The sequence below is a fragment of the Phyllopteryx taeniolatus genome, chromosome 2 (assembly GCF_024500385.1).
Source record: "Phyllopteryx taeniolatus isolate TA_2022b chromosome 2, UOR_Ptae_1.2, whole genome shotgun sequence".
Taxonomy (NCBI): Eukaryota; Metazoa; Chordata; class Actinopteri; order Syngnathiformes; family Syngnathidae; genus Phyllopteryx; species Phyllopteryx taeniolatus.
In genome coordinates this window covers 2,688,313-2,711,897 of record NC_084503.1, presented here as the reverse complement: position 1 = coordinate 2,711,897, position 23,585 = coordinate 2,688,313, and the positions used below count along the sequence as shown (strand labels likewise).

The 23,585-nt window shown below is 42.0% G+C and overlaps 3 protein-coding genes across 13 annotated transcripts; 1 reads left to right on the top strand and 2 right to left on the bottom strand.

The window, feature by feature from the left end:
• Positions 1–70: 70 nt before the first annotated feature.
• On the bottom strand, positions 71–6,504 carry pir (pirin). 10 transcript variants are annotated; one of them, XM_061752689.1, is made up of 11 exons: positions 6,420–6,504; positions 5,689–5,818; positions 4,918–5,014; positions 4,724–4,839; positions 2,611–2,829; positions 1,742–1,948; positions 1,596–1,680; positions 1,270–1,314; positions 503–585; positions 358–424; positions 71–267 (listed from the first exon to the last, which is right to left on the bottom strand). In XM_061752689.1, exons 4-11 carry the CDS (start codon positions 4,790–4,792, stop codon positions 149–151), a joined length of 894 nt encoding a protein of 297 aa, XP_061608673.1. In that variant the 5' UTR covers positions 4,793–4,839; positions 4,918–5,014; positions 5,689–5,818; positions 6,420–6,504; the 3' UTR covers positions 71–148. The 10 variants fall into 10 exon arrangements, with proteins under 10 accessions (XP_061608673.1, XP_061608660.1, XP_061608666.1 ...); XM_061752676.1 differs by having other exon boundaries at positions 4,724–4,816; XM_061752682.1 differs by having other exon boundaries at positions 4,724–4,810.
• zgc:113276 (uncharacterized protein LOC553748 homolog) lies at positions 6,503–15,391 on the bottom strand. The gene is made up of 10 exons (XM_061752648.1): positions 14,935–15,391; positions 14,363–14,549; positions 13,808–13,995; positions 13,514–13,729; positions 11,531–11,888; positions 10,961–11,094; positions 9,824–10,063; positions 7,597–7,758; positions 7,005–7,094; positions 6,503–6,905 (listed from the first exon to the last, which is right to left on the bottom strand). The coding sequence occupies exons 2-10, from the start codon at positions 14,547–14,549 to the stop codon at positions 6,741–6,743; spliced, it is 1,740 nt and encodes a 579-aa protein (XP_061608632.1). The 5' UTR covers positions 14,935–15,391; the 3' UTR covers positions 6,503–6,740.
• On the top strand, positions 9,921–23,469 carry il1fma (interleukin-1 family member A). 2 transcript variants are annotated; one of them, XM_061752663.1, is made up of 7 exons: positions 16,124–16,255; positions 16,352–16,470; positions 18,461–18,557; positions 19,082–19,463; positions 21,390–21,515; positions 21,701–21,831; positions 22,636–23,469. In XM_061752663.1, exons 1-7 carry the CDS (start codon positions 16,244–16,246, stop codon positions 22,861–22,863), a joined length of 1,095 nt encoding a protein of 364 aa, XP_061608647.1. In that variant the 5' UTR covers positions 16,124–16,243; the 3' UTR covers positions 22,864–23,469. The 2 variants fall into 2 exon arrangements, with proteins under 2 accessions (XP_061608651.1, XP_061608647.1); XM_061752667.1 differs by lacking the exons at positions 16,124–16,255; positions 16,352–16,470 and adding an exon at positions 9,921–11,108.
• Positions 23,470–23,585: the final 116 nt, after the last annotated feature.

Sequence of the window (23,585 nt, the reverse complement as noted above, 5' to 3'; positions counted from 1 at the left end):
TTTACGATTTAGTGCAAAAAGTTTTAAGAACCGCAGTGCTAGACGGTTGCTGCTCTAATGAAATGAAAGGTAAAATGAAAATGCCTTTTTATGATATAAAATATTACTCATATAGACAAACAACAAGATATTTTGTACAACATTGTGGTCAAACAGCATCCCCGATCTTAGATCTCCAATTTAAGGCCCGCTCAAAGCCATTTTGAGCATTCCTGTAGTCGCTGATCGCCTGGCTGATCTCTTCCTGCGTGTTCATAACAAATGGACCTGAAGGGAAAACACATCAAGCTGTTTGTTCCTTTCCGTACGCACGTCAGGAAAAAAAAAAAAAAAAAAAAGGTTGTGGAACAAACGTACCGTGTTTCACCACAGGCTCGTTGATTGGTTCTCCGGCGATCAGGACAAAATGGGAAATGTCGTAACCCTGAAAGGAAAAGACAAAAAGTGGAATAAGTACTTAATAAGAATAAGTAAGAGAGAGAATATATGGAGTATCTCTTACTTTGTTTTCAAATCGCACACAATCTCCATCCCCAAAAACTACCGTGTGATGGGGCTCCACCTTCTGCTGCTCCTCATCTGGACCTTTATTTAAAAATAAAACAAAAAGAAAAAGATAAAGAAAAACAGTCCAAATGGAACATCTCAGTTTCAATCAATTTCAGCCTAAGAATGATCTACTTGACAAAAAGTATTTGACTCCTTGTTATTTGTCCAGTAAACGTGGTGGTGGACACTAACTCAAGTAAATTCAAATTTCCATTGTTTTGCTCTCATCAAAACATCTGACGGCAATATTTCCAAAAACTGAGAAACGCTTGCTTGCCCCGAATAAAACCTTGATCTTTACCTTTCCTCTCACGCCAAGCCAAATCAAGTGAAAATGTTCAAAGAGCACAACTAACATGGCAAGTCAAATGAAATGAAGCCATGATGTCCTCATCGGTATACAGTGAAGCCCGGCAAATTCACAACAAATTTGCAAATTCAAATTTGCAAATTCTTTCCAGTCTATCCGCCCATTTGCTGTTTGCGTGCTCAGGCCAAAGAAATAAAAGTAGTAACTTGCCACCATCTAGTGACATCTTAGTGCCAAGGAACTGTGTTGAAGTGGGTTGAGGAGCTTCATTTGGACAGAACTAGTGCCTGGCTCTGCTTTGGAAATTATGAACCGTTTTGAATTGCTCACAAATTTTTAAGCATGTGGGAGGCGTAAAACTATTAACAGAAACATCTTTTTATATTTGATATTTAAAACCAGACACTCACCAACATCAATGGTTCCTGATAGAGTGTAAATGAAAGCAGTCCATCCTGTTGAGAGAAAAAAAAAAAAAAAAAAAAAAAGTCCATTTATTTCAGTGATACAGCTTGCATATTCCTCACAATGGGTGAGATAATTTGCTTTTTAAAATCACTACCAACTGTCCGTTACTCCGTTGATAGCCAAAGAACTCAAACTCAAACCAATGGAATTATTCTGAAGTTTGCGTTTCTCAATTTGGTCTGAACAAATCTATTACATGGACCACAACAGGACGATTTCAATAACCAAACCGCTTCCATACAGCAAATATATTACTGTTATTATTTACCTGAGGGAACTGGCTGCACATGTTGGGCTCCTGTCCTCAGCGCAAAATCCAAATACATGGTCGATGTCCTTGTGAAGACCTTGGCCTGTAAGACAGCACAAATCAATACACAAACAAATGCAAGAGCACAAAAACAAAACACACACTTTTGCTCCTAGGGCTTCTCCAGAAATCACAGCCACCGTGACTCCGCCCTGAGTTGGTTTGGGGATCTCAGAGCTCCGCAGCTCCTGATAGGCTGGTTCCACCATTTTGTTTTGTCTGGACAGGTTCACCCAGAGCTGCAAACCCACCAAGGGTTCCTCAGACATGGGCATCTCAGCGTGAACCACTCCCCGTCCTGCAGTCATCCACTGGACAAGCACAGACATTCACACACACACATTTTCATTTTTTATGGTACACCTTATTCTTGACTACCAGAAGCAAAGCAAATGCAGAATATACCTAATGAACCCTCCTGGTACCTTCAAATGTCCTCGCAATTTTTTATCCTTGCTGTAAATTTGACCATTATGCTAACTAGCCCATTGAATCGAACAAACCCTCAACCGCCGAGCCACCTGTGCATCCACAATACCTGTTACGCGACAAGCGAGAAAAACACAGATGACCGTAAAACCTCCCTGATTTACCGAAATTTGGAAATGAACATCATTTTAGTACTTACAATTTACATGGACTGAGCCCTGCCGCGAATAGTGAAAATCAGCAAGTAAGTCACTGATACCGCCCCAAAATCTTTAGAATTGCCACAAGATGGTAGCAAAGCACCACTTTTCTATTAGATAGGGCTATGGCCTGACTAAATAATGCTCCTCCTTTCTCTTTAACATAGTTCCTTGGCAGAAAAATGCCACAAGATGGCAAGATGACCAAAAAAAAAGTAATTTGTAACATTTACAACTGGTGATTTGTTGAGCTTGGACCACTAAAGGTATCTTCATCCCACAGACATGATTGGCATGGATTTTCCCTTCTAAAATTTCATCCGCTATTGTTGGAAAATAAGTACTTGCAGATCTCCAGGTTGCAGTCGCCCTGAATGGCCACAGAAGTCCTCATGGGCTACGACCCCTTCCAACACGTACGTTACCTGTTCGGGGAACAACACAGCGACGGTGTAAAAGAGAACGTAGCAAAGATGAAAGCAAACGTGCTCTACTTCCCCATTAATATTCCTAACGCTTTGATAAATGGTCATCAGAACAAGACCTCCTCCAACGGCTAGCATCTGAAAGATTAAAGGACGTTTCATCTGGATCCAGAGGACGGTTTCAAGGGAACGAAATGTCATAACATCCGACATAAGCACAACAGTTGGCTTGGTCAGTGTGGTCGACCGATGGGGAGGGAGAAGCAGACCAAAGTATAGGAAAAGTAGGTCACCTCATCTGCTCCCTTGGTGCTTCATGAGATGTACACTGTGTCACTAAGTGTGTGTGCTTGCTGTGATACAAAAATCTGATGGGGTACATGCAGAGGCCCAATTTTCATGAAAAATGCATAATCTGACCTGATACATTTTCCTAAAGATCTTAAGAAAAACACAGTTAATCCCCATTATGGCATTCTAGAGTAGACCCACCTGAAATACTGTAATTTCTTGTGTATAATGCGCACCCCCGCCCCCCCAAAAAAAACAATTGTCACATGTCTATAGTGCGCATTATACATAGGTATCGGGGCAATTGGGGAAAAAAAACGTTCACATTTTAGAAATGTATCCTGCCATCTATCCATCCATCCATCCATTTTCTGAGCCGCTTCTCCTCACTAGGGTCGCGGGCGTGCTGGAGCCTATCCCAGCTGTCATCGGGCAGGAGGCGGGGTACACCCTGAACTGGTTGCCAGCCAATCGCAAGGCACATCGAAACAAACAACCATTCGCACTCACAGTCATGCCTACGGGCAATTTAGAGTCTCCAATTAATGCATGTTTTTGGGATGTGGGAGGAAACCGGAGTGCCCGGAGAAAACCCACGCAGGCACGGGGAGAACATGCAAACTCCACACAGGCGGGGACGGGGATTGAACCCCGCACCTCAGAACTGTGAGGCTGACGCTCTAACCAGTCGGCCACCGTGCCGCTCCTGCCATCTAGTGGTATATTTTCTCCACTCTATAGAAACAATAACTATTACATGAGATTATAGTCGTTGTGGAACGTCTTCCCGTTGTTAATTATGTTAAATGTCTTCCAGTAGACCTCAGTGCTGGCCAGCATGTTGCGGCAAAACATGGTACAACACTCGAGGTGCGCAACTCTAAATTTGGACTTGCCAGTCCGAATAATGTAAAAGGCGATTAAAAAACAAATTGCTGACAAATCTGCCATAAAGCGGGGGTTGCGAACGATGAACTGCGATGTATACAGCAAGCTGGAACAATTTGGACTTTCCATATGACCTTTGAACTGCTGTTAAATGCACAGTCTGGATCAAACCTGGGTGATAATTTTTTCTACGTGCGTGCGTGAATGTTTGTGTGTGTGTGATCTTTTCGCTGCCCCAGTGATCAAGCTGGCTGGGAAAAAAAAAAGTGCTGAGTTCAGGGTCGGGAACTCACTGGGGAACATCTGAAAGTTGGGTTTCCTACTGCGAGCTGCCTGTGATCTTTTAGCACAGCTGCACCGTCCTCCAAAGTTATGTGAGTGTGAGCAAACACACCTGCAGAAAGGCATGCTGGGAGCTCTGCCGTATGCACCCACACTGGGAGATTACATCTGGAATGTCTGCGATAAAGTTGTTTGAAATTTCTCTTTATGGATACGGTGCGCTGCTCTACAGTAGTTGATGCCCACCCAAAAAGGCTTGTAATTGCCTATAGAAGCCACTACATGGCAGCAAATCCCTTTTTTCTGTTAGATATGGATTTGGCTTGACGAAGTGAAGCTCCTCCCCTCACTTCACTATAGTTCCTTGGCCCCAAGATGCCACAAGATGGAGCTAAAATAATATTATGTATTAAGACAATAGTCCTTTGCCACAATCTTGTGGCACCTTGCTGTCAAGGAAATGTATTGAAGTGAGCTGAGGAGTTTCATGTAGACACAAATAGGGCTTTGCCACCATTTTGTGGCATCTTGGTGTCAAGCAACTATGTTGAAGTGAGGGGAGTACCCTTACTGTTTCAAATCCTCTGTGAGGGTGGTCTGGAAAACCTGCTGGCTTGCTGACACGAAACTCATCCAACATCAAAAAAGGATCCAGGTTCTGCAACTGGGAGAGACACTTGGGAATAACTGCATTCACAACAAAATAGACGTTGATATATTCTGAAAAAAAAAGAATAAAAGAAAACAACTAGACACATACTGTACCTCTTTTCTACCAATGCTTCTGCGAACACGAGCGCCAACTCCCTCACCCTGCTCCACACTCAGCACAGTTTTCTCCACTTTTCTCACGTTCATTGTGCTGTAAAACGGTGATTGTTTTGTTTTTTTGTTTGACAAATCCATGACTTCGGAATAGAAAATGTGCTTTTCCAGAAATTTTCCAGATAACAGCAACATATAAATTTTAAATACATGAGAATGAATGATTTAAAGAACATTATTTTTTTTAAATAAACAGATACAGGTGTAATGATATATATATATATATATATATATATATATATATATATATGTATGTATAATTTATTATTTTTAGGTGTTTCTTATGACGTCTGAAATTCTTAATTTTTTGATTTTAGCAGTGGTACCTTTGTGGTTGTGGGTTTAAAATAAAAATAAAGGATTAAATAATCAAAAGCCGATCAGCTGAGGTCGAGTCAGCTGATCGCTATTCCAGAGCGTCGCGGTTCGGTGACGTCAACGCTATGCTTCCTTTATTTTGCCGTTCATAAATCGCAAAGACGCGAAATCAATTCATGAATGTGATTAAAAAAAATAATTAAAAAAACATCTCATGTGGAACGTTGCTCACTCGTTAATTGCATACTTTTGCATGTGTCGCCCTGTGCAACTGTGTTTGAATAAAATGAGGAACGTCACATGCGTTCGATATTACTTTATAGTATATATTATATACCTTACGAGAGCAAGTCATATTTAATTTTGCAGATACAGTATAGGACGCAGACTTACCTTCAAGGTAATGTATCCAAGTGACTGAGTTATTTTCTGTCCACTTGCTTCATCAAAACACGGAAGTCCCTCGAGGGGCGTGGCTATGAGTCATAGAATGACTCAGCGATTTCTTGTCCAAAAGCTTGTTCTTCAGCAGGTGAACGAAAATAAACAAAAATGTAAGGAACAGTACATCGAGTGTACTTTGTATAATTATGACAGATACTTCGAATTGATTTTTTTTCCATACTTCACAGCAGAGGTGGCAAAAGTAGTAGACTCTGTATTTAGAAGTACTGATACTTGAAAAAAAAAGATACTTTGATCAAGAAGAAGTATATATTCAACTCCTTCACTTAAGTACAAGTAAGCAGCTGCAAACTGTATTATACCATTTGGACAATTTTGCACAACAAAAAGAAAACCTGCACACAAGAGCTCCCCCCATTAAAAAAAAAATGAAATTACATCGTGTTTACACTAAGAAGAAAAAAAAGTATTGAGGACTGATCTGACTGACAACAGGTTAAACAGAGCAGAACATGGAAAACAAAAAAACAAAAACAAAAACAAAACACACACACAAAAAAAAGGAAAATTAGCTTATGGAAAAAAATAAAAATACACCTTAACTGTCTGTGTTTTTCATGGTTTTCAAATGTAGGGAGTAAAAGTAAATAGTCATCAGAAAAATAAATACTCAAGCACAGACACGATAATTAATTTTCTATTTGTACTTTGTTACTTACAACCTCTGCGGATTGCCATGACCTTGATGACTGACAATCTTCAAACACATTGCTTTCCAAAAAAAAAAAAACAGTTCAATGGAAAGTATGTAAAGGTTAAAAAAAAAGCATTCATCAACAGACCATACATAAAAGGAAAAATATGTTGTATATTGTGGTACATCAGTAATGTAAGGGTGACTAATGTTACCATGAAAAGAGCATTGAGTAATAACTAATCCCATTGCAGGCATACGAAAGGTCACCGACGTGCTCGTACACATTTTAGAATGCTTTTTATTGTCACTAAGCACATGAAGAATGAGATGGGAAATGTTGTCGTTAGAGCCATAAAAGTCCTTGCATTTGCTGAATATATTCTTCAGTTTTAGATCTCCTTGCACTCAGCTCAGTCGCCTCCATGCCGTTGCGATGGCGCAGGATGTGCTTGGCAATTCTCGCACTCGCTGCTTGTCCACCTGCCAGGTTTACTGCATGAGGTCCGATCTGTGGGTGGGCGAGAGCAACAACACACATGGTTTGGATGCTGTCTGTAAAGTAATTACATATATATATACTACATTGTTGTATACTCTAAAAGGTTACCTGAAGAGCGGTGTACTGCCCCATCAAGTAAAGAGGACATCCTTCTGCCCAGTGTAAACTCTCTGATATGCATGGCCAGCCATCCAGCACCTTTATGAGAACACATGTACAGTGAGTGAACCACTACATATTCACACTTTGGCAATCACAAATGTACTTATTTGCAAATATAATGCTTGGTCAATTGTGCTTCACAATCAGTGAAAACAATGCCAAAACAATGGCAAAGAAAAAAAAAAATTATATATATATATATTACTTTGGCGCCATCTGGTGGCATCTCAGTGCTAAGTACACAACTTCCGCTGACAACCCAGACTAAATTTAGCTCCTCCTCGACATACTGTACAAAGATGTGAGAAAAGTTGAGGCGCATCACTTCACTGTAGTTCCCTGACGCCAATTGTTACTGTCTTATAATTTAGGGCTTTGGCGACATCTTGTGTCCAATAATACATATATCCCAAAATATGCAGCAATTCCCTGAGTAGCTGAGGACAGGTTCCACAGAAAAGAAAAAGAAAAAAAACATGATTCGGTAAAATTCATGAATAGCGAATAACTTTAAGACATCCAAACTCTTAAGCCTCACTTGAATCGGGAATTCCTTCATCACTTCAGAAAGCAAAGGGTCCTGCTTGACATCAAGTTTACATCCAGTGGCCAACCAAATCGTATCTCCTGTCCAGTGTTCTCCATTGCTGAGGGATAGCCTCCAGGCCTGATTCCTGTAGCACCAGCTGGCCTCGGTCACCTGATAAGATAGTCACACTTGAGTTTCTGGGCATGATAGCATGATACTGTACTGTGTAATGCATCAGGAGTCATGATTAGGCCCCTTGAATCTCCATTATCCAGCTTGCTGAAAAAAAAAAAAAAACTGTACTTAAATAATGACTCAATTAATATGTATTGCACATTAAAGTTAAATAAAAATTCGACCTAAATAAATGTTTAAAAAATAACATTCTTAATAGTTCAATCCAAATGTCAAAAATCTAATTTTATCAAACCTTGACCTATGTCGCATCTCAATGTATTCCTTTCGCCTCTCCTCGGTTCTCTCAGTGTCCCACTTCTTCTTAGCTAACCTTTTTCCTTGTACGATTTCCTGTACTGTGAGGTTCCACCACCAAGTCTCCTTCTGTCCTTTCCTGCCAGAAGATACACCAAGTACTCTCCTGCCTGCCTCTCTGATCACCTTGGCTGCAGTGATCCGGTCTTCTGGAAGCTCCTCCCGTCCACCGAGAGCCTGTCTCACCTCTTCCCGAAAAGCTGCACAACACTCGTCCTGTCTCAGCTTCCACCACATGGTTCTCTTCTCTGCTTTTGTCTTCCGAATCTTCCTCCCCACCACCAGAGTCATCTTACACACCACCATCCTATGCTGTCTAGCCACACTCTCCCCTACCACTACCTTACAGTCGGTAACCTCCTTCAGATGGCATCGTCTGCACAAGATGTAATCCACCTGCGTGCTTCTACCTCCGCTCTTGTAGGTCACCCTATGTTCCTGCCTCTTCTGGAAAAAAAGTGTTCACTACAGCCATTTGCATCCTTGTTGCAAAGTCTACCACCATCTGTCCCTCCAAGTTCCTTTCCTGGATGCCGTACTTACCCATCACCCCTATTTCCTTCACCAACATGTTCATTACAATCTGCACCAATCACGACTCTCTCTCTGTCCGGGACGCTCAGAACTACTTCGTCTAGCTCCTTCCAGAATTTCTATTTGACCTCTACGTCACATCCTCCCTGTGGGGCATAGCCACTAATCACATTACACATAACACCCTCAATTTCAAGTTTCAGCCTCATCACTCGATCTGATACTCTTTTCACCTCCAAGACATTCTTAGCCAACTCTTCTTTTAAAATAACCCCGATTCCATTTCTCTTCCCATCTACACCATGGTAAAATAATTTCAACCCTGCCCCTAAACTTCTAGCCTTACTGCCTTTCCACCTGGTCTCCTGGACACACAATATATCAACCTTTCTCCTGAGATTTTTCTGTCATAGTCCCAACATTCAAAGTCCCCCCATTCAGTTCTAGGCTCTGTGCTTTCCTCTTCTCTTTCTGCCGAAGAACCCGCTTTCCACCTCTTCTTCTTCTTCCTTTGACTTCAACCCACAGTAGCTGAATTTCCAACGGCGTCCCGCAGGTTGACGGCGCCGGTGGCGGACGTTGTTAACCCGGGCCACGACCCATCCGGTATGGAATTCTTTGGATGAACGCTCATATTTGTTTGGCAAAGTTTTAAGCCGGATGGCCTTCCTGACGCAACCCTCTGCATTTGTCCAGGCTTGGGACCGTTTTTAAGTACATAAAAACAAAAGTATTTTATGTACTTAAAAGTTAAATATAACTGAACTGCACTTATCTAATTTACTGTACTGGATTTTAGCAACTGTAACATTCTGAACAGTTTGCGTATCAGTGCCACCAGAGGACAGGTGTCAAACTGGTGGCCCGGGGCCCAGATTCGGCCCGCCACATCATTTTATGTGGCCCGCGAAACCAAATCATGTGCATCAAACTTCGTGTTTCCTGCTAAAATACCGAAATTGCAAATTCTCTTCACTATTAAAACTACTGACATGTTGCAAGCACTTTATTTGTTACCCATCCTCATCTCATAACGGCCCTGCAAGAGAAACAATAACTACGAGGTGACCCGCGACAAAAATGAGTTTGACACCACTGCACTAGAGGAAGCCCATGTACCGCTAGTGCTATACAATACTTATACTTATCACTGTTCTGTCCCATCGGTTACAATACAACCTCACATCAGTATAATGCCCATGCAATTTACCTGACAGTATGTCTTCACATCCACCTGTCCTTTCGAAATAAATGGCTGTAATTGGATGTAGGCCTCCGGGGTGATGGCACCTCCTTTCCTCGCCTGGCGAATCATTGCCAGTCGCTTGTGGAGACTCCTTTCATTGAAGAACTGTCTCAGGAAGGCTTGGCCATCCATCTTGATGCCATGCTCCACGTGCGAATAGCGACCCACCAGGCTCTCCACATCGCCCACATCAAACTGTTTCAACTGTGAGACGCACACAGAGATAGTAAAAGAATGACTTTTCCCCCGTGGAGTGTCAAATGTGCAGTGGAAAGAAATTTTGCACTGTAAAATAAGACAAAATGATTGTAAATTAGGTAAAAGTCCAATATTTTATGGTTGCAGTAATCAATTGCACCCAATAAGCAAAACATAGAGAAGAGGAAATACCGATTGTTGTGAAAAGTGCTGAAATTTGGATTTTATATATATATATGTATAAATTATTCTTGTGGGTAAACATTTAATGGAAAATGGATCTATGTATCAAATTGGAATTCATTGATCGGTAATTATGTAGTGTCAAATATGAGCAGAACAACTCAAATTGAATTGTAATCGTATATCCTTTGTTTATTTAATATATATATTTGTTTTTAAGAAAACAAAAACTTCAGATCAGGGCTGTGAAACTCACTCGTTTAATGGCCTCATCATATTATTACATGTACACAACCAATTGAGGGATAACTAGTGTTGAAATAAGAAGTCAAGGATAATAGTTTGTTCAACTATTGTTCAAGTGACTGTAAAAAGGGGTTTGGCAACAAAATAATGCTTGCAATATCTCAAAGCTATTATCTATTACACATGACCCTTTGAGATTTTGATACAGAGTTCAGCAAGCATCATTGAATTTGACGCATGATTTGCTTTCGCGGGCCACATAAAATGATGTGGCTGGCCGGATCTGGCCCCCGGGCCTTGAGTTTGACACCTGTGCTTTAGCTTGGAAGCAAATGCAGTAATCATTACAGATCATTGGGGGGCGGTAAATCACTATTGTGGTTTGCAAACTGCCGTTAAACACAACAAAGACAAAGAAGAATTAAGTAAATTTTTTTCCCCCTCTGCAAATGTGTCGCAATTGTGCTAGTGGACCTGGAGGTGCTTTCTCATGACCCACGTCACGTGACTGGCACCTTGCTGCAGTGCGATGGAGACGACATGAGCGCTGGTCAGACCTCCACCAACTACCATTACTCTGTGGCCTGGCTCACACACCACACATGAGCCTAGAGACACACAGGTATGCACAACTTTGAGGATAAAGCTTAAAACAACAACAACAACAACAACAACAAAAGGTAAACAAGTACTGTATAGTGAACAAATTTGCAAATCTGCAGATTTTTGTTTTGGAACCTATCTGGAAAAATAGTCAAATTAGCTTTGGACGGCATGGGACTTTTAAACTATTATAAATGTGCATATGACTTTAAAAATCATTCCCTGTGCTGTTTATTTCCTAAACGTGTATTATTTTAATTGATATTGTCTATGAGCAAAAGTACTACAGTTAGCTACTCAAACTAGCAGAGACAAACTCCTTCCGTTTTACAATTCTTGGGCAACAAAAATGTTGAATTCTGAAAAAGGCATATTGAAATGATCCTTACTAGACAGAATTTGGTATTTTTTGACGTATGTTTTGTGGCGCAATCGTCTTACCCTCTGTGACATCATCAGTGTCTTCAAGGTTTTGCTGACAGTGCATGAGGTGCACAGTGTGCTGCAGGCGCCCTTCTGGAAAGCTCTCTTGGATATTAGTCACCCACTGTGGGATGTTTGCCATTTGGGCCCGGGTGGGCCCTGTTGCCATAACAACCTGGCGTGCTTCCAGCACGACGCCACCTTCGAGTTGGACTTGGAAATGTTTCACTCTTTTCTTCCTCATCCAACCTCCTTGTTTGTCACTTCTTCTTAAAACCTCTTCATCTATTGCACTATCCTCTTGGCCCATTTGCACCGCCGTGATGCGACTAACGGTTCCTTTCACAAGCACCTTGTCCAAGTTATATCTCGCCACCTGTATGTTCATATCCAGCCGGTTAAACAACTTGCAATTAATAGAACTAACTTAATCCCAAAACAACATTTCCACTTTAGTGAAGCGAGCATGCATGTTTTCGGAATGTGGGAGTTCTCAAACAAAAACCAACGCAAGCATGGGCAGAGTATGGAAACTCCTCGCCTCAGCTGAGATTTGAACCCAGAACTTCGTAACTGTAAGGCATCCACAATCCACCATGCACATACAAACACTGACTAGAAAACACTGCGAGAATCATGAGTGACCCATTTTCAATATGCTCTATGTTGACCTCATAATGTTCAACTTTGGCACCGAGACTGAAAAGTATCCATCCATCCATCCATTTTCTGAGCCGCTTCTCCTCACTAGGGTCGCGGGCGTGCTGGAGCCTATCCCAGCTGTCATCGGGCAGGAGGCGGGGTACACCCTGAACTGGTTGCCAGCCAATCGCAGGGCACATTGGAACAAACAACCATTCGCGCTCACAGTCATGCCTACGGGCAATTTAGAGTCTCCAATTAATGCATGTTTTGGGGATGTGGGAGGAAACCGGAGTGCCCGGAGAAAACCCACGCAGGCACGGGGAGAACATGCAAACTCCACACAGGCGGGGCCGGGGATTGAACCCGGGTCCTCAGAACTGTGAGGCTGACGCTCTAACCAGTCGGCCACCGTGCCGCGACTGAAAAGTATGTTTAAAAAAAAAAAAAAAAAGAAAAAAAACAGTGGAGCAACACCTGTAGACAAACAATATAAGAATACTCACAGGCATATTTTATGTATCCTCTATGAAAAACAACTAATATTACAGTCACAGTAGTCGTGGAACTATTCTTCATTTGTGTCAGCGTTACTGTATTATACTGACCCCGGTGGCCATGATGGGCGCACGAGAAGGAGCAGCGCATTAAATTGAATTGAAGCCTTAAATCAAAGATGCACAAACTGTTTAGTTCTTTACATGCTATTTAATTCTGTGATTAGTCTGTTTTTATAACATACGGTATCATAGAGCGTTGTTTTCCTTATTTTTTTGATAAACTGCATTTCCATTCATTTTAATGGGGAAAGATGATTGGAGATACGGAGGTTTTACGTTACAAGCATAATCCCAGAATGACTATATTGGAAAGTATTTGTGCAAGAAAAATAGTTTAACTGATCAAATTTGTCCAATAACATAATTATAATGAGTATGATGACCTTTAAAATTAGATGGTTTTTTTTTGTTAGAACTTCTTTTTAAAGCACTCCCATAAAAGGTCAGTTGATTAAAAAAAAATATCAAGGTACACATCAATCATACAAAACACTAGTCAATGGTGACATAATAAAAAAAGAACGCATGTACTACAAGCAAGATAAATCATGTCAAGATCGAGAGAACAATGGGCACAACAACAGCCGACACCAAAATGCAAACGTAAGAATTCTAATATATATTATAGTATAAAATATTATAATACTAAACACACACAAATGCAAGATTTCATGCTCATAACCTTGTTTATTAATGTGTGAATAATAGAGTACACAAGTGACACGTCATGCTGTAAACACGCAAACACACTAATATATGGAGCCATCTTGCTCCATAACAATATGACATACAGCCCGACCTGATCTTTGAAGAAATCCAAACTGAGTTTAGTCGATGGCAGGCTGAAGGACAAACTCTTCTTGAGGTTGGATGAGACGTTCAGACGTTTTCTCTCTTTCTTGCCCAGCCGCGTGTCGTTGAAGAAAGCGTTGCCATCCAGAATGCGCGCCTGGTCCGGGAGGCCGTGAAGCTCGGCCGAGCGATTGCGCTTGAACGCAAACTCCTGCAGCGCTTTCTAACAAACATCACATATGTACGTACGCTTGAACGATTTGTTTTCTCACCGGGCGTATGCTCGGTGTGAGTTTCTGACCTTGTCGCCCGGGTCCGTGTGCACTAGCGTGTGCGAGCGCAGGTGCCGGATGTTCAGGGCTGCGAATTGACTCTTCCACAAGCAAGTCCACTCTCCATACGTGTCAACCACTTGGAGACTGACGACCGGCGGCCGAATGAGGCCTTCTGCTACTGTGGACTTGGCGAGGTGTTTCTCTTGCGTCGGCTCTGCCGAAATATACGAAAGGCCGTCAGGGATGTAATTAAGGATGACCTCTTACACCACTGAAATGCTCTCATACACACAAATGAAATCGTTTTAGCTCACACGCACTACTGAAACGTTCCTGTGAACACTACCGAAATGCTCTCAGACACCACTAAAACGCCCTCACATGCTAATGAAGCATTATCGTACGCTACTGAAATTCTTACGCAAACTACTCAATGTTTTATTTTTTTTTCTTTCTCTCAGACAGACTCATTAAAGCTTTTCACTCACACACACACTGACGAAATGCTCTCATAGTTTGTACCCAAAAAAATGATTACTTCTAATGAAAAGTATGGCTGAAAATCCTGTACCATTTGTTACCTTCCTCTTTGCGTTGCATGGTATGGATTTCGGGGTTGAGCTCAAGTCTTGGCGTTCCAGTGTGCAGGACGCGGGACGGCGTGGCTCCTGTGCTGAGTTCGGTGTGGCGTAGGAACGTTGACAGCGTGCTGGCCAGGGTCAAGGCGTGAGGCCCGCCTCCAATTATCAACACATCGAGCATCACCATCTGATACAGGAACACAGTCACTTAATATGCTAGACGTCACAACTATGGAAGACTCTTCGTCCAGAATTGGAGGACAATTTAGGCATCACGTACAATCATTTGAGTCCAGCTCAAACATCAATGGTACACTTTCTCATATCATATCATTTGTTGTTTGGCATAACGAGCATTCTTATTTTTGAGTTAACTGACTTCACAGCAGACATGTCAACATGACAATAGTACTTTATACTTATACTCTTTTGCACGGTACTGAAAATCGCCGCTAACCACAATTAAATTAAAGACACGTTCAAGTTATAAAATGAGTCACTAAACCCTAACTTGCTAAGCAATAAGTCTTACTATTATAGCCTATTTTTCAGAATGAATAACATTACCGCACCTTGTTGCGTTTTGCCCGTCCGCTTGTGTCCTCTTCTCAAATGTTTTGTGTGTGTCCCAGCTGTTGTGAGGACATGAAACTTGGCAACAGTGCCATGTGCTTTTTCATGTAACCCAAGCCAGCTACGCATTTAGCCGTCTCGTACAGGGATGGCTGGAAATAGCTTCAGTGTTTATATATACTGTATGTGTGTGTGTGTGTGTGTGTGTGGGTAGGTGGGTGGGTGTTCTATATTTGTAAGTGCTTTTTACTTAACCATTCTTGGTTTTTGTGTCCACCTGTTGAAAGCTTTGAGTGCAGGCAGTAGTATGCCCTTTGTCCTTACTGGTAAAGCAAAAGTGCACACCAGTATAAGACGGTCATTCTACAGGCGCGCCCTCGCCGTTCTTCCCGGGCGGCGTTGAATTGTCTTACTAGTAAAGACAAAGAGCATAGAAATGCATCAGATTATCAAATTATTAAAGATGATTTCTGTCCGTTGTGCTGATTAAAAAGTTCAAAAGTCTTTGTTAAAATCGTTGACTGACATACTGACCCTGTGGTTTGAGTAGTTCCGTTTCTGGCACGACCGTTAATATCAGTAGTTTTATACATCCTTAATGAACAGTCACAGGGGAAGTAGTATCCATTAAGTTCTCATGTCAGTAGCGTACGGTACAATCGAGGACTTCGCATTTCCTCTTCTGAAAGTGTTTGCTCATGGATTAGAAACGCGGTGGTGCTGAATCTTTAGGGAAGTGTCCCGCCCTTGGTATTTAGTGAGAGCACATCGCAGTCCAGTGTGGGCATTGATGTACAGTAAGTAGAGTATAGCGGTATGAACGCGACGAGCATTGCTGCAGAGGTTGAAGGGATGGGGAGGTGCGGCGGGGGGGTCAGCCTTGCTGTGCTCAGACCTTACGCCCTTCTGAAGATGATGCACAAGAAAGCCTGGAAACAGTTTGCATAAAATAAGCGGACAAAGAACATGGATTACCGGAACCATGTCCTGTGGTCTCATGAGACCACGATAAATTGAGTACAAAGACAATCAAGCATGGTGGTAGGGGTGTCATGGTATGGGGCTACATGAGTGCTGCCATCACTGGGGAGCGACAATGATTCCACCTGACTGACGTGGGCCTGAGCAAAATAGTATCATTATGATGCAGTATTGATGTGAAGGCCCTCAAAGTGAAGTTCTCTTTTCGCTGTGGTCTCCGGTTCCTGCTTCCTCTTCTGCTCAGAGAACAAATATAAAACAGAACACAGTGTTTGCAATACACGCTCAACAGAATCTGAATCATCATTTGTGGACGTCGTCAGCAGCATGGATGTGGCGGTGGGTAACCCAGGTTTCTCTCCTTTTTCGCCCTCTAATACAGATACATTTGGATGGATTCAGGTTCAAATCGGTTGCTTCATTTCCACACCGCAGGATTCACTTGTGAATGGAAGTGTGCTAATAGTTCACCAGCTCCATGAAGGGAAGCACCAGTATGAAGTGGAAAATGTTGTCAAGCCTCAGAATTCAAGCGGAGCAAAACAGATCATCAGGTATTAGCACTTAGACCACTGAAGTATTTTTATGTTTTTTGCTATTTGAACATGTTCACATGTAAGGAAAAACTGAACAAAGACGATAACATAAAACTCAACAGCGCAAAGCAAAGAAATAGTAACAGTCATGACTTTATCAACTGCAAATTGTCTTTGGAAAGATATCTTCAAATAGAATAGACTAGAATAGAACTTTATGGTCACTGTTACAGTTACTGAGGTCAAAGATGTAAGTACGCAATTATCAAAAACACTTATTTACAGAACGTACAGTTATTCACATCTGGGTTCATGTCGATATTTTGATATGGTTATAGTAGGATAGGATTATTAACATACAGGCATCGTACAGATTTTTGATCAGACAATATTGCGAAGAGCTTGTTCAGTATATTGCACTTACGTATGTGTTAAGGGAGGTCTAGTCATTAGGTCGTACCATGGAGGGTTTTGGGGTGTGGGCAAATGCATTTCACAGCTTGGTGGTAGAAACTGTTTTTGAGCCTTCTGGTTCTAGACTTTAATGTCCTGTGGTGTTTTCCAGAGGGAAAGTGTGTTTCTGGGGTGCGAAGGGTCCTTAGTGATTCCACTGGCTTTTCCGCAGTCTGCCAGTGTACGTGTCCCTTAGCATGGGTAGTGTACGGTACATCCAATCACCCACTCTACTGCTTTCACCACACGTTGCAGGTCCCTCCTGTCCTTTGCAGTATAGCTGCTGAACCAACTTGTACAGCAGTAGGTCAGGAGGCTCTCCATGGTGGATCTGTAGAGGTTTGTCAGCAGCAGTCCTGGGAGCTGGGGTTGGTGTAGGTACCTGAGGAAGTGCAGTCTTTGGCGTGCTTCTCCCACCGGATGGGAGATGTTGGTGGACCAGGTAAGGTGTGCCAAGATGTGGACTCGGAGGAACATGAAGCTTTCCACCCTCTCCACCTTCTCTCCATCGATATAGAGGGCAGTGTGGTCACTGCTCTTTGATTTCCTGAAGTCCATCATCATCTCCTTCATCTTGGCTGTGTTCAGGTCCAGATTGTTGATTTCAGGTTGAATTCCTGAGATGCCGGGCCCCGCAGGCTAACTTGTCAGCAAATTTGACGATGGTGTTGATGGGGTGAATGGAAGAGCGTGGCGGCAGTATTATTTCTCATCCTGACATTCTGGGGTCTTATTGCTGAGAAAGTCCAGTATCCATGTGCACAGCTAGCCACCAACGCTCAGGTTGCTTAGCTTCTAACCGTTTTTGGGGGGGTCCAACTTTATTAAATACAAAGCAGAAATCCACAAATAGCATCCTAACATGAGTGTTAGCATTATCCAGGTTTATGAGGGCTGCGTGGCGTGCTGTGTTAATTGTATCTTTTGCTGACCTTTTTTGTCCAATATGCCAACTGGTGGGTCTCGGGGTCATCGGGAAGCGCGTCCTTAATGTGAGACAGGATAGATGTCTTCAGACAATTGGTGATAATGGGTGCGAGAGTGACTGGCCGATCGTCGTTCGGGCAGCTTATTGTGTTCATTTTAGGATTGCAGACTGCAGTAGCGAGAGGTTAAAAATGGTGGTGAAAACCTCTGCTCACTGGTCTACGCATGCCTTAAGAACTCTTCGTGTCAATCCATCCGGACCCGTTGCTTTCTTTTCGTTGATTCGTAAATGGTGGCGCTGTAGCTGGATGGGGGCGTCGTACCGCTCTGGAAGGGCAGGATAGCTGTGGGTTCCGCTTTTGTGCCGGTCAAAGCAGGTGAAAAACAGCTTCACGGTGTCCTGTGAGGTACTGTCCGATGGGTCGGGGGTCGTGCTGCTGTCCTTGTAGCCGGTGAGTTCTTTGATCCTCTGCCACGGTGTCACTTATGTAATGGCAAATCAGACAGTGAGGCAGTGATATATTTATCATCAGTATTTGTAGAATGACTTGATTACGAATTAGATATCCATTGTGTCCCTGGAGAGTGCTGGAAAATCATCGTCTCACCATTCTTGCTTTTTTGTTAGGAGAGGAGACAAGCTGGTGCAGATAAATGGCACCGACCTGCAGGATTTAACCCCCGAGGAGGTGGCTCAGGCCATAGCAGAGGGTCAGCCTATGTTGGTGAGATGACATCTTCCATTTCCGGTCGAGTAGTCTGTCTGTCTGTCTGTCCAATCATTGGCGAGCCGGAAGTTGAATCCAGTAACATGGCATTACTTTTTGCCGAAAGCCTCCCATCAGAAGCACTGACCTACCTTTACAGTCTAAATTCTCATATTCATTTCATTAAATTGTACTCAATTATTCCCAACTGTCTATTATCTTCATCTCCAGTACGACAGATTTTATTAATTTTTAAAATACTGTTGTTGTGTGAGTAGATAAGGTTTGACAATGAACTTTTCCAGATGCTCAACATGGCACAGTTGCATGCTGTTATATTGTGTCTTTGCATAGTATTGATAGTTTTCATAATTGCAACTTGATGGTGGTGTTAATAAGAGGTGGATACAGTTTGCCAAGTCTCCACTGAAGACCCAGGTACCAAAAGCACGGCCCACCACTGCCTTTTAAGAAGCATATGAACATTTATCCTAATTTAAGACTCTCAAACTCGATGTTGACCTCTTTTTTTCTGTCATCAGACGGTGCACAAGGCCAGGAGGAAGAAAGATTACAATGAGCAGTCATGCTCAATGCAGGGTTCTCTTCAGCCAGTCTCCAAGGAGGTCACCGTACTTCAGTTCAGCATGGAGATGGTGCGAGAGGAAAACCTGCAGCAGAGTGGGAGCGATTTAGGGGGTGATGCAGAAGAGAATGGTGGTGCTGAGGATGACATTTGCCCAGCTGAAGATGAGACCAACAAGCTGGAAAGCGATCTGCTTGTTGTCACCATGACAGAAACTAGCTTCTCTGTGTTGAGAGGCAGGGGCTGCGATGCAGGGAGCGCCTGTGGTGGATGTCATGGGACAGGATGCACCCTTAATGACATTGTGATGGTTGCAAAGTCCAGCACTGTGACACTTGGTGAGTATTTTTTTTTCCTCCAGTAAAACAATGTAGCTCTCTCAGAAGAATAACTATATTTAAGGCAACCACACAGCCACTGGCACCTGAATCCTAACATGCAATGGGAAACTCCATAGGCACATAGGCTAACAATTAGCATCTATGTAGCAGTGTTGTTCCCCTTTATGTCACAGTGTGCCATTTCTTCTGTGACATCAGCCAATCTGTCAGCCAGCCAATCTGTCAGCCAATCACGAATAGCCAGAGTGACACTTCCCTTTTTAAGGCCTGGATGATGTTGTGATCTTGCGTTCAAGATGCGAGAACCCTACCCCGTGAGTTTATTTGTTCCTGCTGGCTGGTTGGCCAGCCTTCTGACTTCTACCCACGACCGGGAGTTCTGCCAGCTCAAGGTTGCCTATTCCTGTGGCTGTTGGACTAGCCTTCTATCATGACCTCGAGTCCTGCTAAGTCTGTTTCCCGGTCTCCGTAATTCTGTTACAAGGTCAACTCAGTCGGAGTTTCCCGTTTTCCCTCTTCTGCTCTCTGCGAATTGCGAATTAAGAAGACAGTGAAATCTGAGCATTTCCTGACCTGCTATGTGTGGATTACACACCATTGCATCGTCAGGACCGAGGCCAAGTGATCTTCCAAGCCTGACCCTCTCGACTGTGAAGTGTGAAGTAACTGCCCTTCACTGCACTGTATGCTGGCTTTGAGTTGACCTGTCACAATTGATATCCGATTGATTGAAGTCTTTTGAAAACTTTCCTGCTGTGCTGCATTTGGGTTCGAAGCCACACTCACACCGTTAAACTCCACAGATATCGGAGCATAAACGGTGCTGCAACACATGTAGGCATACCATATAACAATACTCACAGACATATATTCTTTATCCTCTGCGAAGAATGACTAATATTACTGCAGTACTGAGAAGCTGACAGAGGAGCCGAGCCTCCAGTACAGTATCTCCGTATGCCTGCCTGTCTTGCCCCCCGGTGGCCAGGGTACGCACACCAGAATGAGCAGCACTACTGAAGGAGAAAGTGTAAACTGATTAATTCTTTTTAAATTGTATTTGATTGCATATGCCATTACTATATTATTATTATTATTTTTTTTTTTACAAAGTATAATCTTATAGAATGCTACTTTTGTCATTAAAAGCACATTCCAATTTTTTTTTGCTGTTGCACTGTACAGATGCAAAACTGTTCGGAAGGGCACTTTCACCTTTTTCATTTACGGAAGACAAAAGTGCAGGCAAAAACAAACACGCAACAAGTGAAGGTGACTCCAGTTAAGGCCAGTTAAGAAGCATCACCAGGAATGAAACTCAGCATTGACTTGAACCTAAAATGCACTCTGACCTATAAAGGGGAACTTAATTTGACCTTGTCTAACAGTTCAATGTTCCAGTCCTTCTTGCACAACTCGCTGTTCTCCAACAAAGTGCTGAACAATAATACTCACTATCAGCCTCGCTCATATTTATCAGACCAACGAATTGAAAACAAACAACTAGAACTAGCTATATCACTGGTGTCAAACTCAAGGCCCGGGGGCCAGATCCAGCCCGCCACATGATTTTATGTGGCCCGCAAAGGCAAAATCATGTGTGTCAACTTCCATGATTCTTGTTAAAATCTGGACCAAAATTTCAAATTGCCATATATCATAAATGATAACATTGAGATATTGTAAGCATTTTTGTGTTACCAAACATTGATAATAGTTGAAAAACCCATTACCCTTGATTTTTGATTCCAAAACTAGTTCATACATTTCGTGTGTAAATATGATGACGCGATTTAAAGATTTTTATTATTTCACAGTCATAACGGTCCTCTGAGGGAAACCGTAACTACAGTGTGGCCCGCGACGAAAATGAGTTTGACACCCCTGATCTATATCATTGCTCTTTGGGATGTTGTGTTGCAGTTTCAAGAGGAGGGGGCACTTTCAAACAAATTAAGATGTTGAACACTCCAGTTGAACACGTGGCCTCGCACAAATATCTACGAGGACTCTGTTCGCAGAAGACTCTCTATGTTTCACCTCAACCAGGTTTGTCATACAGTACAATGGGCACTAGTCACCCTAAAATTAGAAATAACACAACTTGTCTCACTTTTCCGTTTCTTTATCAGATTTGAGACATGCTCGATAAAGTACTTTCTAGGAAATATAAATAGATGGATTCACGTGCACACATTAACTAAGGACAATTCTCTGTATGTTTTTGTACTCAGAAAAAATGACCATTTACTGCTACAAGTCAACTTGTTTGGACCACCATTACCCAGTGGTCTTGAACTTCACAGACTCCGACTGTTTTCTTAAGTGCTCCAAGAAAGCAGAGCAGGTGCTCCTGCAAGTAGAGGTATGAAAAAAATGTCTTTCCGAATTTGGAAATATTGCATGTAATTCAGCAAGTTCACCGTTTAAAGATGCCACAGGATGGCGGTAAAGTGCTTTTTTGTGTTTGATAGGGCTATGGCCTGAGTAAATCAAGCTCGTCCCATCTCTTCAAAATGTTTTTTTTTGGCCCCAAATGCCACAAGATGGCGCCAATGCAATATTTTTATATTAGACATGACTGTGGCCTGTGCACAAAAACAGCAAATAGGTGAATTGAAATGAAAACACTCACAAGGAGCATGGAACAGATGCTAACACTAAATTAACTGTGTGGTAAACTGACTCACTGACTCACTCACTAAGCCACGCCCCTTAAAGGCACACAACACACTACAGCGTGTGTGTGACTTTTGTCTTAATTACACTTTATAAAATTAAGTTTATTTTTTCACATTCTCTTTTATGATGTTTTAATGTTTATATTTTATGATACAATATTCTTTATTAAAAACAAAGGACCAGGCTGGAGCGGAAATAGCGAAAATCTGCAGATAATAATTTAACCCCCCCCCCAAAAAAAAAAAATTTTTTTTAAATGAAAAAACTGAGGGAAATGGAAAAAAAAAAAATCAGCGAATAGGTAAATCCATGGGTGGCAAAATGGTGCTTAAAAAAACTGAGTAAACTGAGTTACAACTTGGTCACAGAATTAATTCAACTCTAAGTCAATGTACCAATGTAAATGTTTTATTTTTTAAATATATATATTTTCATCAAAATTAATGACCCATTTTAAAATGTATAAGAAGCATGTTTGTTTTTATAGGCAGTGGATAAGAAGAAGCTGAAAAGCATTTCCATGAACGACGAGACCACACTTTCCTTCGTCTTCTACATGAAAACTGACAGCACAAAGCAGCGGAGGTTTGAATCTGCACTCTACCGTGGCTGGTACATCCAAATAGCGACTTCAGCTTCCACAGACTCTGTGGAAATGGTAAAGTCGGACGGACGGCAAGGAATTCAATCATTCCTCTTTGTTATTCAAACATAGAATGATGGAAAGTTATACACCATATTGCATTCATAATTTGACAATCATCAAAGCAACATGTAAAAAAAAAAAAAAAAAAAATGGAAATACAGTCTTCCCCACTATTCACGGGGCATAGCTGCCGCAAAAAGCAAAAATCCCTAATTGACACTCCCCAAAGAAGTTTGTAATTGTATATAGCTATCACAAGATGGCAGCAAAGTACATGTTTCAATTAGACAAGACAGGCTACATGAAGCTCCTCCCCTCAGTGCAATGTTGTTGCTTAGCAACAACAGAAGGCGCATTAGACATTACAGTACGGTGGTGCCCTGAGATTCCAGTTCAATTTGTTCCATAAAGAAGCGCATAACGCAAAACACTCAAACCTTCTTTTCCCATTGCAATGAATGTTAATTCCATTATTCCGTTCCAGCGCCCCACTCCCCAAAAATGGTTAAAATGAAATAGAATGTAAAGAATTAAACAGTCTGTAAATCATAAGTTAATACCGCAATTCAATTCATTGTGCTACTCCTTCTGGTGTGCCTGCCATGGCAGTCGGGAGGCAATATAATACTGTCCAGTTGTGTGGACATAAATGATGATGAATAGACATCTACCACTACTGTGACTCAGTACCATGCTGTAATACTACTTTTTTTTTTTTTTTTTTTAAATAGAAAATAAAGAACATATGCTTGTGAGTACTGTTATATCATCTGTCTAAATGTGTCGCTCCA

Coding starts and splice junctions, on each gene's coding strand:
- pir (XM_061752676.1), bottom strand. CDS start 5,010: ATGAACGTGAGAAAAGTGGAGAAAACTGTGCTGAGTGTGGAGCAGGGT. Junction 2,830..4,723: donor CTCACAGAGGATTTGAAACA/GTAAGGGTACTC, acceptor TTAATCTTTCAG/ATGCTAGCCGTTGGAGGAGG. Junction 586..1,269: donor ATCAGGAACCATTGATGTTG/GTGAGTGTCTGG, acceptor TTTTAAATAAAG/GTCCAGATGAGGAGCAGCAG.
- zgc:113276 (XM_061752648.1), bottom strand. CDS start 14,549: ATGGTGATGCTCGATGTGTTGATAATTGGAGGCGGGCCTCACGCCTTG. Junction 13,730..13,807: donor ACACGGACCCGGGCGACAAG/GTCAGAAACTCA, acceptor GATGTTTGTTAG/AAAGCGCTGCAGGAGTTTGC. Junction 10,064..10,960: donor TCATGAGAAAGCACCTCCAG/GTCCACTAGCAC, acceptor TGCGTCTCACAG/TTGAAACAGTTTGATGTGGG.
- il1fma (XM_061752663.1), top strand. Junction 16,471..18,460: donor GGAGCAAAACAGATCATCAG/GTATTAGCACTT, acceptor CTTTTTTGTTAG/GAGAGGAGACAAGCTGGTGC. Junction 21,516..21,700: donor CTATGTTTCACCTCAACCAG/GTTTGTCATACA, acceptor TTTTGTACTCAG/AAAAAATGACCATTTACTGC.